The sequence below is a fragment of the Ovis aries genome, chromosome 6, assembly GCF_016772045.2.
Source record: "Ovis aries strain OAR_USU_Benz2616 breed Rambouillet chromosome 6, ARS-UI_Ramb_v3.0, whole genome shotgun sequence".
Lineage (NCBI taxonomy): Eukaryota > Metazoa > Chordata > Mammalia > Artiodactyla > Bovidae > Ovis > Ovis aries.
Window position 1 is genome coordinate 44,753,458 of NC_056059.1, and position 18,285 is coordinate 44,771,742.

Consider the following 18,285-nt stretch of genomic DNA (forward strand, 5'->3'; position numbering starts at 1 on the left):
ATTCTAACTCTCTACCTTCAACAGGACAGGGAAGATAAAAGGGCCAGTTAAGGAGGGCTCAAACTCACTGCTTCATAAATATATGTAGGATATTGTATATATGCATGTTTCCTTTTTAAAAACAGGTACTTTTACTATAAAGGAGTTTGTTATTTAGAAGATTTACTAATTGAGGTCTAATGCTTAAAAAACCAATTATTAAAGCAGTGCACTATAACCACTTAGCCACAATACTGACAGGAAGAGACAACAGGACACAGTTGTTGAGCATAGGGTTCAGTATTCTATATCAGCTTAATCCTCAACCTCAGCGCTTAAGCTAACTATATATATAACCAGTTATTTCTTTCCTCATCGATAAAAATCTCATGGGGTAATGCAAGGATTAAATGAGTTAATATAAATAATGTGCTTAAAATAGTGCCTGGAACATAATAAATCTCCAATATAACACCAGTTATCATATTTTTTAATTTAAAATACCAGGTTAAAATTCTACATGGAGTAACAAATGCTCTAAAGATGTAACCTGTTTATCCAAGTATTTTAACTAAGCACTGCTCTTAATCTGGCATTCTCACTCTCCAAGGATGTATCGGACTTTGAAAATACATTACTAAATACAGATAAGGATGTTCATCACACTTTTTACTTCTAAGGTTGGAAAACTACCCAAAAAACCAATGAACAGGAAACTGGTTACATAAATTAAGATACTCCTTTACAAGCAGAATACTATAAGAATAATGTATATCTATTCCACAGCTTATGACACATTTCTGGGTGAATTTTTTTTAATTAAATCAAAGCCTAAACAATACATATTAAAAGGCAGCAATGGAGAAGCAGACATAGAAATCAGACTTATAGATACAGTGTGGGAGGGAGAAGTTGGGATTAATTGAGAGTAGCATGAAAACATATATATTACCCTGTGTAAAATAGCCAGCCAGTAGGTATTTGCTGTGACACAAAGAACTCAACCCACTGCTCTGTGACGACCTAGATGGGTGGGATGGCACAGGAGATGGGAGGGAGGTTGGGGGGGGGGGGGGGGACGGGGACATATGTATACCTGTGGCTGATTCATGTTGATGTATGACAGAAACTAGCACAACATTGTAAAGCAAGTATCTCCCAATAAAATAAAATTAAAAAATCTTACTGCTATCAAATATTATAGTTCATACCTGTGAATAAATATGCAGAGACATAAGTAAAACAAATTTTCATCAAGAGATTAAGGAAGGGGATGAAGGCATCTGAGAATTTTTTGCCTTTTACATTTTTATGAATGGACATTTCTTGTGTTCCCTGGGGCAAGTTACTTAACCTCACCTACATCACAAAACTTAAGTGAAAAAAAATAAACATATATATATATATACATACACATATAGCACCTAAAATATTTTGGGAACTATACATATTATTTTATCACTATATTTGCTTCACATTTTTAACAGAGAAAACTTATCAGGCAGTAATAACAGAAACAAATATTAAGATGAAAAAGTCCCTGCTGCTGCTGCTAAGTCGCTTCAGTCATGTCCGACTCTGTGCGACCCCATAGACGGCAGCCCACCAGGCTCCCCCCGCCCAGAACAAGAACACTGGAGTTGGTTGCCATTTCCTTCTCCAATGGGTGAATGTGAAAACAGAAAGGGAAGTCGCTCAGTTGTGTCCCACTCTTCCCAACCCCATGGACTGCAGCCTACCAGGCTCCTCTGTCCATGGGATTCTCCAGGCAAGAGTACTGGAGCGGGGTGCCACTGTCACTTGGTTAACAATTTTACATGAAAATGTTGTGAAGAATGGAAAAAAAGAAGTCAATATGTAACAGAAACCTTCAACGTCTCTACCTGACTCCAAAACTAAAATATACCAAGAGTATACAAAGCCAAATACAGTTTAGGAGCATGAATCTGAGGTATAATCTCTCAGTGAAATTACCTTCACTTCTCAGGAATGGGGAAAATGGGACATCCATGTTTGGCAGTGGAGTTCACATGACCGACAGGCCTACTCTCCCAGGTAAAACCACCTGTTAACTATAACTAGCAGGGCTTAAAAAAAACTGCAAGGCTGCCTGATAGTCAACAAATTTAACTTTTAAAATTATTAAATGGGGTGGGGGTGGGAATCCCAAGCACTTATAAACACTGTAAACTCACTGCTAGATGAAGTTCTATGAGAAATGACATTCAAGTGACATAGTAATTACTATACAAATGCCCCACCAAAACATCTCAGAACTGGAGTTTTATTTCAAAGATGAACTCTCCTTCATCTACAGGTAGATGTCATTTATAATACCCAGGAGAATCATAAGTTCACCATGAAAGACCTGAAAAGTTCATATTTTTACTAAAGATGCCAGATTTACAAGAAAAAGGGCGCAAATCCATGTCCCTATCATGGGACCACTAATCCCAAGCACTTGAATGGTGCACATATATCATAACATAAGTGAATTCATTTATTGTTTTCCAATTCAACTCTGAGAGAGAGATTAAGATGCTAAGCTGCACCTTAGCCAGATGACAAGCAACTTACTTTTGCTTCACAGGAACAAAGAAGCAAGTGTTCCCTACTTCACTAACCCAATATACACGTCACTAAAACAGGCTGTAATGACTCTGAACTAATCATAGTCTGTGTGCTGTATTGGAAAATGCAAGAAGCAAACTGAAAATCAAAAGATCAAGGTTCTAAATTCAGCTGTAAACCGAAAGGTTGCACAAGCCACCTTAACAACTCTGGGTCTCCATTCCTCATCCCTTGAATCCCTTGAGTGTGAACAATCATACTCTCCTCTTTCAAGTGACTTCCAGGTCTAAAGAGTTTGTAAAATTTTGATGTGTGTTATGAGGGGGCGGGGTGAGGGTCCACTGCCGAAAACGACAAAACTGACATAAACACTGGAAACTAAAAAATTTACAAGATTAAAATCTTACATACTTATACTTTCCGTATTCAACACATGAAAAGATATCAAAAAGTACACCCTATCCTGGCTTATACTCCCCAGACACCTCAATCAACCCAAAGGAAGGGAGAGAAAAGAGAAATTCAAAAAAGTTATACAGACTTGACACAGCGATTCTGCACAAGTATACACACAGTACTATGCAAAATTATGCAAAGTATTGAAGGTATCCAGACTTTCAAGTCTCTTGCCTGAATTATTCGAATAAATCTCTGTACATCAGGGAATAAAGTACACACAGAACAAGAACTTATTTTCGTGCAATTGCGAAAGTCAATTGTTAAATTTCTCTGCATCTTGAAAAAAAGGCCGAGTAGGAAGAAATCGGAAAACACCTGTGTATTTCAACTCCCAAGCAATCTCCCCAAGGGCGACATTTTGCCGTTTTAATACCAGACACTTTTGAAAAGGATCTTCTTGTTTCAAAAGCTACTTATGAATGAGGGCGGGGAAGAGGGACAGAAAACAAGAACTCACAGGAAAAAGAGAGAGACTATCTTCTAATATCTATCCCAGGGATAACCCTGTAACTACTGTTTCGGCCAAAGCAGGAAATAAAGGAGATGGCGGGAGCGTGGGCACAGAGCGGAAGTTTGCCTTGTACCTACTTTGAAGTGTTTGAATGGACCGAGGCACGCGCTCTCCCGCCAAAGTATAAACTCAGCGGCCCCAAATCACCAGCTGCTACCCAAAAGGTATATTCCACAGTTTTCTTTTCTCACGGATGGCCCTCTACTCTCCCATCCCCCGGTAACTCCTCGTCTGCACGCCTCACTCAACTTCCCCCACCCCCGCCTACACCAGAATCCACGCGCTTCTCTCACTTTTCGGCCTCCACTTCTCCCCTTGCTGGGCACTCAGCCTCCCGCCAAGGCCGTCTCCCAGACCCCGCTGCCCGAGAAGTACCTAGTGCCCTTGGAGGCGACTACTCCTGCCGCGCCCTCCCCCACTCTCTCCTCCGGATCCAGGCCTTACCGGGAGCCCAGACCACGAGGTCCGCGGTTCCCTCCCGTCCGCTCCCCTCGAAGTGACTCTCGCTCGACTCCGCCCGGGGAGGAGGCGCCCCAGTGACCACGCCAGGCCTCTCCGCTCTCTCCACTGGGCCGGGCGGCGGCCGCGCCACTCAGCTCCCCCGCGCCCTTGCCGGGCCGAACGCCGGGAGTGGCACCGCTCTCCCGCGCCCCGCCGCCAATGACCCGAGCCGAAAGCGAAACAAAGCGTCGGGCCCCGGGGTCCGCTCGGCCTGGCCCTCCCTGGCCCGTCCGCCGCCGGGACCCCAACAAAGCCCGAGCCCTTGCCTCGCGCCCCCGGCCTGGCTTACCCATCGGTCCCCGCACGCTTCTTGCCGGAGGGGTAGTCCTCCCCCAGGTCCAACCGGTGTCGCTTAGACATTTTCGAACTCTTCGAGCAGGCGGTTATGAAGGAAGAAAAAAAAGAAACCCTCGCGGCTCTATCCGCGCAGTCGAGGGCACCTTCTAAACTCCGGAGGACCCCCACCCCTCCCGCTACAACAGCCTACACCGTGCGGCCGGAACCAGGAGCTAAAATGGCGGCGGCGACGAGGGCTGGGCCTGCGCGCGCGCTTCCGCGGTATGATATGCGTGCGTGCGTCTGTAGAGCGCGCGCACGCAGCGGAGGCGGGAACTCCAGCCCCGCCCGCTGCCTCGCAGGCCCGCCCTTATTCCTCCGTGCCTGGCTTCTTCTTGCCACCACTTTCCGCCCTCTTGGTGGGTGCTAGGCGGGTTGAGCCTTTGGGTCGTTCATGCCCTTCTGATTTTGGAAACTGAGAAAAGAGAAAGTCTAATGCTGAGTAGGTGATTCTATGCATTACCCTGGCATTAGGGGGGGGCAGGGCTAGGACTGGAACCCAATTATAACTCCAGGTCTGGAACTTGAAACTGCTGAGCTCAGCTGCCTTGAGGAAACTGAAGTGAGAAAATGTCAAACTTACGGTAATCAGTTTTGCCTTCAAAAAAAAGAAAAAAATTGTATCTGGGTATAGTTGATTTAACATTTTGTCTTGAAAAAGAAAAAGAAAGAAAAGGACAATATGCAGTCTATTGATGTTTTTACTGGAATAGGGAAAGTTGGCAAAAAAGGCGTAACTTTTTCCTGCATGCCTGTTATGTGCTTCCAAGGGATTCCTGCCCACAGTGATAGATATAATGGTCATCTGAATTAAATTCACCCATTCCAGTCCATTTGAGTTCAATTCAGTCGCTCAGCTGAGTCCGACTCACGGGGACCCCATGAATTGCAGGACGCCAGGCCTCCCTGTCCATCACCAACTCCCGGAGTTCACTCAGACTCACATCCATGGAGTCAGTGATGCCATCCAGCCATCTCATCCTCTGTTGTCCCATTCTCCTCCTACCCTCAATCCCTCCCAGCGTCAGAGTCTTTTCCAATAAGTCAACTCTTCACATGAGGTGGCCAAAGTACTGGAGTTTCAGCTTTAGCATCATTCCTTCCAAAAGAAATCCCAGGGCTGATCTCCTTCAGAATGGACTGGTTGGATCTCCTTGCAGTCCAAGGGACTCTCAAGAGTCTTCCCCAACACCACAGTTCAAAAGCATCAATTCTTCGACGCTCAGCTTTCTTCACAGTCCAACTCTCACACATCCATACATGACCACTGGACAAACCATAGCCTTGACTAGACATACCTTAGTCGGCAAAGTAATGTCTCTGCTTTTGAATATGCTATGTAGGTTGGTCATAACTTTTCTTCCAAGGAGTAAGCGTCTTTTAATTTCATGGCTGCAATCACCATCTGCAGTGATTTTGGAGCCCAGAAAAATAAAGTCTGACACTGTTTCCACTGTTTCCCCATCTATTTCCCATGAAGTGATGGGACCAGATGCCATGATCTTCGTTTTCTGAATGTTGAGCTTTAAGCCAACTTTTTCACTCTCCTCTTTCCCTTTCATCAAGAGGCTTTTTAGTTCCTCTTCACTTTCTGCCATAAGGGTGGTGTCATATGCATATCTGAGGCTATTGATATTTCTCCCGGCAATCTTCATTCCAGCTTGTGCTTCTTCCAGCCCAGCGTTTCTCATGATGTATTCTGCATAGAAGTTAAATAAGCAGGGTGACAATATACAGCCTTGACGTACTCCTTTTCCTATTTGAAACCAGTCTGTTGTTCCATGTCCAGTTCTAACTGTTGCTTCCTGATCTGCATAAAAGTTTCTCAAGAGGCAGGTCAGGTGGTCTGGTATTCCCATCTCTTTCACAATTTTCCACAGTTGATTGTGATCCACACAGTCAAAGGCTTTGGCATAGTCAATAAAGCAGAAATAGATGTTTTTCTGGAACTCTCTTGCTTTTTCGATGATCCAGCAGATGTTGGCAATTTGATCTCTGGTTCCTCTGCCTTTTCTAAAACCAGCTTGACCCCCTCCATCCCCGCCTCTTGTCCATTTTAGTTAGCTGATTTTTGAAATGTCAATATTCATTCTTGCCATCTCCTGTTTGACTGCTTCCAATTTGCCTTGATTCTGGGACCTAACATTCCTATGCAATATTGCTCTTTACAGCATCGGACATTATGTCCATCACCTGTCACATCCACAACTGGGTGTTGTTTTCGCCTTGGTTCCATCTCTTCATTCTTTCTGGAGTTAGTTTACTAATCTCCTGTAGCATATTGGGCACCTACCAACCTGGGGAGTTCATCTTTCAGTGTCCTATATTTTTGCCTTTTCATACTGTTCATGGGGTTCTCAAGGCAAGAATACTGAAGTGGTTTGCCATTCCCTTTTCCAGTGAACCATGTTTTGTCAGAACTTTCCACTAAGACCCATCCATCTTGGGTGGCCCTAAATGGCATGGCTCATAGTTTCATTGAGTTAGACAAGGCTGTGGTCCATGTGATCAGATTGGTTAGTTTTTTTGTGATTGTGTTTAGTTCTAGAAGGTCTTGTAGGTTCATAGCCAACAGAAGAGTCCGAAGTGCAGTACTTGGATGCAGTCTCAAAAACGGCAGAATGATCTCTGTTCATTTTCAAGGCAAACCATTCAATATCACAGTAACCCAGTACAGGTCTATGCCCTGACCAGTAATGCTCAAGAATCTGAAGTTGAACGGTTATATGAAGACCTACAAGACCTTCTAGAACTAACACCCAAAAAAGATGTCCTTTTCATTATAGGGGACTGGAATGCAAACGTAGGAAGTCAAGAACTATCTGGAGTAACAGACAAATTTGGCCTTGGAGTACAAAATGAAGCAGGGCAAAGGCTTAAAGAAAACACACTGGTCATAGCAAACACTCTCTTCCAACAACACAAGAGAAGACTCAGTACATGGACATCACCAGCTGGTCAATACTGAAATCAAATTGATTATATTCTTTGCAGCCAAAGATGGAGAAGCTCTATACAGTCAGCAAAAACAAGACCAGGAGCTGACTGTGGCTCACATTGTGAACTCCTTATTGCCAAATTCAGACTTAAGTTGAAGAAAGTATGGAAAACCACTAGACCATTCAGATATGACCTAAATCAAATCCCTTACGATTATACAGTGGAAGTGAGAAACAGATTCAAAGAACTAGATCTGATAGACAGAGTGCCTGAAGAACTATGGACTGAGGTTCATAACATTGTACTGGAGACAGGTATCAAGACCATCCTCAAGAAAAAGAAATGCAAAAAAGCAAAATGGCTGTCCGAGGAGGCCTTACAAATAGCTATGAAAAGAAGAGAAGTGAAAGGCAAAGGAGAAAAGGAAAGATACACCAATTTGAACCAGTTCAGTTCAGTCGCTCAGTTGTGTCCGACTCTTTGCAACCCCATGGACTGCAGCACACCAGTTCTCCCTGTCCATCACCAATTCCCAGAGTTTACTCAAACTCATGTCCATTGAGTGGCTGATGCCATCCAACCATCTCATCCACTGTTGTCAATGCAGAGTTTCAAAGAATAGCAGGAAGAGATAAGAAAGACTTCCTCATTGATCAGTGCAAAGAAATAGAGGAAAACAATAGAGTGGGAAAGACTAGAGATCTCTTAAAAAAAAAAAAAAGATACCAAGGGCACTTTTCATGTAAAGATGGGGACAATAAAGGACAGAAATGGTGTGGACCTAACAGAAGCAGAAAATATTAAGAAGAGGTAGCAAAAATACACAGAAGAACTATACAAAAAAGATCTTCATGACCCACATAATCACGATGGTGTGATCACTCACCTAGAGCCAGACATCCTGGAATGCAAAGTCAAGTGGGCCTTAGGAAGCATCACTATGAACAAGGCTAGTGGAGGTGATGGAATTCCAGTTGAGCTATTTCAAATCCTAAAAGATGGTGCTATCTTTGACAAAGGAGGCAAGAATATACAATGGAGAAAAAACAATCTCTTTAACAAGTGGTGCTGGGAAAACTGGTCAACCACTTGTAAAAGAATGAAACTAGAACATTTTCTAACACCATACACAAAAATAAACTCAAAATGGATTAAAGATCTAAGCGTAAGACCAGAAACTATAAAACTCCTAGAGGAGAACATAAGCAAAACACTCTCCAACGTAAATCACAGAAGGATCCTCTATGACCCATCTCTCAGAATACTGGAAATAAAAGGAAAAATAAATAAATGGGACCTAATTAAAATTAAAAGCTTCTGCACAACAAAGGAAACTATAAGCAAGGTGAAAAGACAGCCTTTGGAATGGGAGAAAATAACAGCAAACGAAGCAACTGACAAAGAATTAATCTCAAAAATATACAAGCAACACCTGCAGCTCAATTCCAGAAAAATAAACGACCCAATCAAAAAATGGGCCAAAGAGCTAAACAGACCTTTCTCCAAAGAAGACATACAGATGGCTAACAAACACATGAAAAGATGCTCAAGAGAAATGCAAATCAAAACTACAATGAGGTACCATTTCATGCCAGTCAGAATGGCTGCGATCCAAAAGTCTACAAGCAATAAATGCTGGAGAGCATGTGGAGAAAAGGGAACCCTCTTACACTGTTGGTGGGAATGGAAACTAGTACACTCACTATGGAGAACAGTGTGGAGATTCCTTAAAAAACTGGAAACAGAACTGCCGTATGACCCAGCAAACCCACTGCTGCGCATACATACTGAGGAAACCAGAACTGAAAGAGACACGTGTACCCCAGTGTTCATCACAGCACTGTTTATAATGGCCAGGACGTGGAAGCAACTTAGATGTCCATCAGCAGATGAATGGAAAAGAAAGCTGTGGTACATATACACAATGGAGTATTACTCAGCCATTAAAAAGAATATATTTGAATCAGTTCTAATGAGGTGGATGAAACTGGAGCCTATTATATGTGTGAAATAAGTGTATGGATGTGAGAGTTGGACTGTGATGAAAGCTGAGTGAAGTAAGCCAGAAAGACAGTATAATAATGCATATAAATGGAATTTAGAAAGATGGTAACGATAACCCTGTATGCGAGACAGCAAAAGAGACACAAATGTGTAGAACAGTCTTTTGGACTCTGAGGGAGAGGGTGAGGGTGGGATGATTTGGGAGAATGGCATTGAAACATGTATATTATCATATGTGAAACAGATCGCCAGTTCAGGTCCAATGCATGATACAGGGTGCTCAGGGCTGGTGCACTGGGATGACCCAGAGGGATGGGATGGGAAGGGAGGTGGGAGGGGGGTTCAGAATGGGGTACACATGTACACCTGTAGTGGATTCATGTCAATGTATGGCAAAACCAATACAATATTGTGAAGTAATTCAATTCAGTTCAATTCAGTTACTCAGTCGTGTCCGACTCTTTGCGACCCCACAAATCGCAGCATGCCAGGCCTCCCTGTCCATCACGAACTCCTGGAATTCACTCAGACTCATGTCCATCGAGTAAGTGATGCCATCCAGCCATCTCATCCTCTGTCGTCCCGTTCTCCTCCTGCCCCCAATTCCTCCCAACATCAGGGTCTTTTCCAATGAGTCAACCTTCTCATGAGGTGGCCAAAGTATTGGAGTTTCAGCCTTAGCATCAGTCCTTCCAATGAACACCCAGGACTGATCTCCTTTAGAATGGACTGGTTGGATCTCCTTGCAGTCCAAGGGACTCTCAAGAGTCTTCTCCAACACCACAGTTCAAAAGCATCAATTCTTCAGCGCTCAGCTTTTGTCACAGTCCAATTCTCGCATCCATATGTGACCACTGGAAAAACCATAGCCTTGACTAGACAGACCTTTGTTGACAAAGTAATGTCTCTGCTTTTTAATATGCTATCTAGGTTGGTCATATCTTTCCTTCCAAGGAGTAAATGTCTTTTAATTTCATTGCTGCAGTCACCATCTGCAGTGATTTTGGAGCCCAGAAAAATAAAGTCAGCCACTGTTTCCACTGTTTCCCCATCTATCTGCCATGAAGTGATGGAACTGGAATCCATGATTCCGGTTGGTCATAACTTTCCTTCCAAGGAGTAAGCGTCTTTTAATTTCATGGCTGCATTGGCCTTCAATTAAATAAATTTATATTTTAAAAAGGATTTCAGCACCATTGCAGCAAATAAATAAATAAAAGATGGTGTTGTGAAAGTGCCGCACTCAATATGCCAGCAAATTTGGAAAACTCAGCAGTGGCCACAGGACTGGAAAAGGTCAGTTTTCATTCCAATCCCAAAGAAAGGCAATGCCAAAGAATGCTCAAACTGCCACAAAATTGCACTCATCTTATATGCTAGTAAAGTAATGCTCAAAATTCTCCAAGCCAGGCTGCAACAGTATGTGAACCATGAACTTCCAGATGTTCAAGCTGGTTTTAGAAAAGACAGAGGAACCAGAGATCAAATTGCCAACATCCGCTGGATCATTGAAAAAGCAAGAGAGTTCCAGAAAAACATCTATTTCTGCTTTATTGACTGTGCCAAAGCCTTTGACTGTGTGGATCACAATCAACTGTGGAAAATTCTGAAAGAGATGGGAATACCAGACTACCTGACTTGCCTCCTGAGAAACCTGTATGCAGGTCAGGAAGCAACAGTTAGAACTGGACATGGAACAACAGACTGGTTTCAAATAGGAAAAGGAGTACGTCAAGGCTGTATATTGTCACCCTGCTTATTTAATTTCTATGCAGAGTACATCGTGAGAAATGCCAGGCTGGATGAAACGCAAGCTGGAATCAAGATTGCCGGGAGAAATATCAATAACCTCAGATACACAGATGACTACCCTTATGGCAGAAAGTGAAGAAGAACTAAAGAGCCTCTTAATGAAAGTGAAAGAGGAGAGTGAAAAAGTTGGGTTAAAACTGAACGTTCAGAAAATGAAGATCATGGCATCTGGTCCCATCACTTCGTGGGAAATAGATGGGGAAACAGTGGAAACAGTGTCAGACTTTTTTTTTTTTGTGCTCCAAAATCACTGTAGATGGTGATTGCACCCATGAAATTAAAAGATGCTTACTCCTTGGAAGGAAAGTTATGACCAACCTAGATAGCATATTCAAAAGCAGAGACATTACTTTGCCAACAATGGTCTGCTCCTTGGAAGGAAAGTTATGACCAACCTAGAGAGCATATGCAAAAGCAGAGACATTACTTTGCCACCAAAACCTGTCTAATCAAAGCTATGGTTTTTCCAGTAGTCATGTATGGATGTGAAAGTTGGACTCTAAAGAAAGCTGAGCACCAAAAACTTGATGCTTTTAAACTGTGGTATTGCAGAAGACTACTGAGAGTCCCTTGGACAGTAAGGAGATACAACCAGTCCATCCTAAAGGAAATCAGTCCTGAATATTCATCAGAAGGACTGATGCTGAAGCTGAAAGTGCAATACTTTGGACATCTTATGTGAAGAATTGACTCATTTGAAAAGACTCTGATTCTGGGAAAGATTGAAGTTGGGAGGAGATGCAACAGACATGAGTTTGAGTAAACTCCAGGAGTTGGTGATAGACAGGGAAGCCTGGTGCGCTGCAGTCCATGGGGTCACAAAGAGTCAGACATGACTGAGTGACTGAACTGAATTGAAATCCTATGTGCTTCTGCAGTATTAACCCTACTGCTATTCTCATTCTTACAGTAACCCTGCAAAGTTGGTTTTGTTTTATAGACATAGACACTAAGGTTGAGAAACGTTTTGTCACACAGCCTTTACAGCTCTCTCTAAAGCCGTGGCAAACTTGGGGTAGAATGACTATGACTTTTGTGACTCCCTCCCCACTAAGAACCTATCTGTTTCCTCATTTACATTCATTACCAGAAGAAGTACACAAGGAAAAGATCTGTAAACCAACCCAAGCCAGGTGAGTATAAAGAAAAGACACATTTTTCATTTTCACCCAGACCTGTATTAAACAATGTCTTCACTGTTTTGTTATACTACTTTCTTCCATATTCCAGACAACTTCATATTTCCATCTTCCAAAACTTTTTAGCTTTCTGAGCAGAAACTGTTCCAGGTGCCTTGTATAGTCTTCTAGGGAATTGAAATTTTTTCCATTACTAGAATTTTGTAAAGGCCAAAATAAATGGAAATCCAAAGGGACAGTGCCTGGTGAATATGGCAGATGAATCAGAACTTCCCAACCAAGCTGTAACAGTTTTGCCTGTCATCAAAGAAATATGTGGTCTTGCATTATCCTAATGGAAGATTATGCATTTTCTGTTGACTAAGTGGAGTGATGCTTTAAGTTGGTCTAATTGGGAGCAGTACTTGTTGGAAATCATAATTTGGTTTTCTGGAAAGAGCTCATAATAGAGAACCCCTTCTCAGTCCTACTAAATACACAACATCACCTTCTTTGGATGAAGACCAGCCTTTGATGTGGTTGTTGATGGTTTATTTTGCTTGCCCAACTATTTCTTCCTTTCAATATGATTGTACAGTATCCACTTTTCATCCTCATCACAATCTGTTTTAAAATAGAACATTTTCATTATGTTTATGTAAAGAATCGTTTGCAGAAATACGATCAAGAAGTTTTCCCTGCCACCCCCCCAGCTTAATTTATGTGGAATCCAAACATCAAAGCATTGAGCATAGCTAAGCTGGTGCAAATGATTTTCAATATTTAATTTGGATATTTTGAGTACGTTGGCTTCCTCCTGCCTGGTGTAACGTTGATTCTTCTCAATGTCTCCATCTCCATCAACTTCATCTGGTCTACCTAACCATGGAATGTAGTCCAGTGATAAATAACTTCGCAAGCCACTTCAACACATTTTTCTTCCTGTAGTGTACAAGTCATATTTGCATTTCAGTTGTGTTTTTACTTTTCTTGAAATAACAAAATATAATATGCCCAAAATGTTGCCTTTTTTCTTCCATCAGCAATATTAAAATGGCTATACAAAAATTCATCAGTTTTGATAAGTTTTTTTAAAATGCGTGCTGATCTGACAGCTGTCACAATACAATCTAACAAAATTGTTTTGAATGATGTTAAAGACAACTAAGCACTATTAGAGCCATCTTACAGAAGAAAATTAATGAACCTTTTGGCCAACCCAATATTTTGTGCAATGGTTATATGGATGCCCTGGAAGACCATATTTGACTTTCCAAGGTCACCACAAAGAAAAGTTAATATCTTCATTTATAAAATATTCAGTACAACTTTCTACCCTGAAAGTACATTAACAGTATATTGAGTTTTGTTGGAGAGCATGATGCAAAATCTCTGAATTGCAAACCTAAAAGGGTATCTAGCTTATTTTCTCTTTCTGTTTCATTTTTAAATGAAGAAGCCTAAGCCATAGATTATGACCAAGTTCACCAGTTAGTATCAAAGTCAGAATTAAAACCCATATCTCATTCTTGCAGTTCCAGGCTCAGGTCTCCAGTTTCCCAGTTTGAGGGCTGCTATATAAGTGCTCTAAAATTTTTCAGAAATGATGCGGGAAAAATCAGAATTCTACCTGCAGAAATGTTCCACCATGAGAGGCATCAGCCTCTCATGAATGTGCAAGGAAATTTGGCAAAGGAGGAACTGAAATCAAGGCGATAAGACTTCTTCCTTAGGTCTAGTGTATTTAAAGAAAACTAATCAATGGTGTTGCGACCCGAATGGCTGGAGAGAGGCCGTTTTTCCCTAAGGATAATGGGCTTTCTGGAATCTACAAGGGGAGCAAAGGACCAAAATCTCCCAGGGTGTTTACATTCTCTGTGAGGAGGAGTAGAATTCTGGGTCTGAGTGATTTGCCATGGATTTTCAGGCAAAACAGTCCTTGGGATGGAGAAGATCTGTCCTCTAGCTCCCTTCCAGCTTTCTGGAAATGTTGCCAGAGGATATTTCCATTACTTTTACTCTACCAAACAACTCTAGTCTATTTGGTCTATGGCCTGAATTTACTCACCCAGAGGAAATCTCTTCTGTAGCTAACCAGCTCCAGCTGTCAAGCCAGAGGTGTCTCTCAACCTAAATTAATAAGTAATATTCGCCAACACATCTAAAGCACTTATCAGGTTCCACTGGATCCTTATAGCAACATTAAACTGGGTGCTGTGAATTAGACAGGTTTGACAGGTTAAATACAGGTGCTTTGTTTACAGGTGAGGAAACTGATGTACCAAGAGGCTGAATATTGTGGTCAAGATGACAGTTTCGGATTCATCCCAGGACAGTCCATGTGCTTCAGGGCTATGCAGTACTGCTGCTAATTAAATAGGTATCTACATCCCACATTATTCTCCTAGAGTTTGGTTATTGAGTTAGGTTTCCCAAATCAGACAAACTCAATGTGAACTGGTAATCTGAAGTTTCTACATTGTTGAAGGTAAGGACATATTTACAAAGCTCTCGATAGAGGGGGTCAGGATTTAAAACACTTGAACCCCATCTGCTCCCAGAGCCATATGATTTTAGCCACTGACCTGAGTCAGTATTGTCTATTCTTAATTACTTCATTTACTTATTCACTCAACAAATATTTATTAAACTCCCATGTTGCATTGAATTAAGTGCTGGGAAAAGGGGAAGAACAAAATAACCATAGTTCCTGCCTTCAGGACACTTACCAGAAGGAGAGAGGCAGGTATTAGATAGCTAAACACACAGGTAACTATATCTGGTAAGTATTTTTAGGCCGTCTAAAGGGAACAAGTTCTGTGAGAGCGTATAACAGGTGGCTCTTATCTAGAGTGAAGGTTAGGGAAGAACTCTCTGAGAAACAGACATTTAAAGACCTAAAAATCCGTAAATATTGGCCAGGTAAAGAGGTAGGGAAGTGTTTCCAGGCAGAGGAAGCAGCCTATGAAAAGACTCCAAAACTTTAAAAAATCAGGTGCAATCCACGGAAAGGCAATGCCAAATATTTGCACTCATTTCACATGCTAGCAAGTATATGCTCAAAATCCTTCAAGTTAGGCTTCAGCAGTACATAAACTGAAAATTTCCAGATGTTCAAGCTGGGTTTAGAAAAGGCAGAGGAAGCAGAGATCAAATTGTCAACATCCACTGGATCATAGAAAAAGCAAGAGAATTCCAGAAAGACATCTGCTTCATTGACTACACTAAAGCCTTTGACTGTGTGGATCACAACAAACTGGAAAATTCTTAAAGAGGAGGGAATAACCGGACCACCTTACGTGCTTCCTGAGAAAGCTGTATGCAGGTCAAGAAGCAACAGTTAGAGCGGGATATGGACAAACGAACTGGTTCAAAATTGGGAAAGAGTACATCAAAGCTGTATATTGTCACCCTGCTTATTTAACTTATATGCAGAATACATCATGCAAACTGCTGGGCTGGATGAACCACAAGCTGGAATCAAGACTGCTGGGAGAAATATCAGCAACCTCAGATATGCAGAAGATACCACTCTAAAGAGGAGAGTAGAAAAGCTGGCTTAAAACTTAACATTCAGAAAACTAAGGTCATGATATCTGGTCCCATCACTTCATGGCAAACGGAAGGGGGAAAAGTAGAAGCAGTGACGGATTTTATTTTCTTGGGCTTCCAAATCACTGCAGACAGTGACTGCAGCCATGAAATTAAGACACTTGGTTCTTTGAAGGAAAGCTATGACAAACCTAGCATATTAAAAAGCAGAGACATCACTCTGTCGACAAAGGTCTGTATAATCAAAGCTATGGTTTTTCTAGTAGTCGTGTACATGTATGATATTTGGACTATAAAGAAGGATGAGCACCAAAGAATTAATGCTTTTGAATTATGGTGCTGGAGAAGACTCTTGCAAGTCCCTTCGACAGCAAGATCAAACCAATCAATCCTAAATGAAATCAGCCTTGAATATTCAAAGGACTATTGCTGAAGCTGAAATTCTAACACTTTGGCCAGCTGATGCAAAAATCTGACTCACTGGAAAAGACCCTGATGCCGGGAAAGATTAAAAGCAAAAGGAGAAGGGGCTGACAGAGGATGAGATGGTTAGCATCACTGACTCAATGGACATGAATCTGAGCTAACTCCAGGGGATAGTGAAGGACAGGGAAGCTTGTGTGCTACAGTCCCTGGGGTCGCATAGAGTCGGACGTGACTTAACGACTGAGCATAATCCACAGACAGAGAGAACACGAGTGCAATGAGATGAGAAAGACATGATCCTGCAGATTCAAGAAGAGGCCGTTTCACACAGAGCCTAAGTTGTTAGCTAAGGATGTTAAGACTATCCATCCCCAGGGCAATAGGAGGATGTCAAAAAGATTTAATTGGGAAAACGATATGATCACTTGTGAGGATTTGCCAGGATCAACCAGCCAATCTCACTCTTTGACTCTTTAGCTGCAAAATGCTTACAAATCCAAAAGAATCTTCAGTACTTTGTTTAATGACTCTGTTCTCTCTCTACCATTTAGTAAAAAGAATTACAAAGTGTGGCAGGCACTGTGACTTGCCTGGTAATTCTGCTTCAAGACTGAACAGCATCCCTCAGTTTCTAGGAATGCTACCTGGCGATAGCCCTCAGCTATCTGCTCTCTTCAGGAATTTGCTTAGTTAAAGAGAGCTGCCCAAGGGCATCTTGAAGACATCGTGGAAGTATAAACGTCTGATCTCCCTGCCCAACTTGGAACAACAGTGATTTTCAGAGCATCAGAACCCTCTGTGGGATCAGCTGAGGTTGGTATCATTTAGAATGTTATCTCCTGTACTGCCATGTATTTTGGCCACTAAGCACACAGAGTTAGCTCAAAACCCATGATTCAAGGGCATAGTGTCCAATAAGACTGCCCTTACTCCAGATGTTATCCACAGGCTCAGGGACCAATAGGCCACCTGTACTTCTGACTGACAAGCTACAATTTTAGGATTTCCCACAACCTTCTCAGGTTCAGTAATTTGAGGGAATAATGATTCACAGGACTCAAGAAAGTGCTACACTTATGATTACAATTTTATTATAAAGAGTGCACATCAGAACTAGTCAAATGAAGAGATAGATGGGGTGAAGTCTGGAAGGGTCCTGAACACAGAGCTTCTGTGCCCTCTCTCTGTGGAGTCAGGGCATCTCACCCTCCTGACACATCAGTGTGTTGTTCATAAAGCAGGAAGCTTCACTGAGCTTCAGTGTCCTGACTTTTTATTGGGGTTTCATTACACAACCATAACTGATTGAATCACTGGCCCCATGGTTGAACTCAGTCTCCAGTTCCCTTCACCTCCCTAGATGTCCAGAACTTGGGTTGATATCACATGGCTGAAAGTCTCAACTCTTTAATCACATGGTTGGTCTTTCTTGGTATGACCAACCTTCATCCCAAATCATCTCATTAGTATAAACTCAGGTGTGGTCCAAGGACCCACTATAAATAACAAACTCACTCCTGTCCCATCGGAAAGTCCAGTGGTTTAGAAGTTACCTCCCAGGAACCAGGGACAAAATCCAGTCAAATTATTATGCAACAGCCTCATAACCTAATTTTTCACTCTGTCTATCCTACTCTTATGCCTTTCCTTGCACTAGTGTTCTTCATAAACTTTCAGAACACTGATCTTTACTTCAGAGTTTACTTTTCATGGAACCTGATTTAAACGCTTTGGTACCAGAAATGGTCCAAGAAAGCAGCTACAATGATTGAATATTGGAGTTGGCCACCAATTTCACTGGCTGGCAATAACTCAGTGATGGCAGGTGAAACAGAGCTACCGCAAAAAAACAGGACAATTGTTAAAGCTTTCAATCATGGTGTACTGGGAAAGATCAGGCACTGTTGCCAAAGTATAAGGGAAATAATATCTATAAAACCCTTAGGATTTGATTGGCTATTGCTAAGTGGACTTAGCATCCCTTATGATTATATCAAATCCCTTATGATTATACAATGGAAGTGAGAAATAGATTTAAGGGCCTAGATCTGATAGACAGAGTGCCTGATGAACTAT

General features: G+C 41.9%; 1 protein-coding gene across 1 annotated transcript in view; it reads right to left on the reverse strand.

The window, feature by feature from the left end:
- DHX15 (DEAH-box helicase 15) overlaps positions 1–4,543 on the reverse strand; it is a 55,135-nt gene extending 50,592 nt beyond the window's left edge. Inside the window, exon 1 of the mRNA XM_004009739.5 lies at positions 4,311–4,543. Coding sequence (XP_004009788.1) covers positions 4,311–4,381 — 71 coding nt within the window. The 5' untranslated portion in view covers positions 4,382–4,543. The remainder of the gene's footprint in view (positions 1–4,310) is intronic.
- Positions 4,544–18,285: the final 13,742 nt, after the last annotated feature.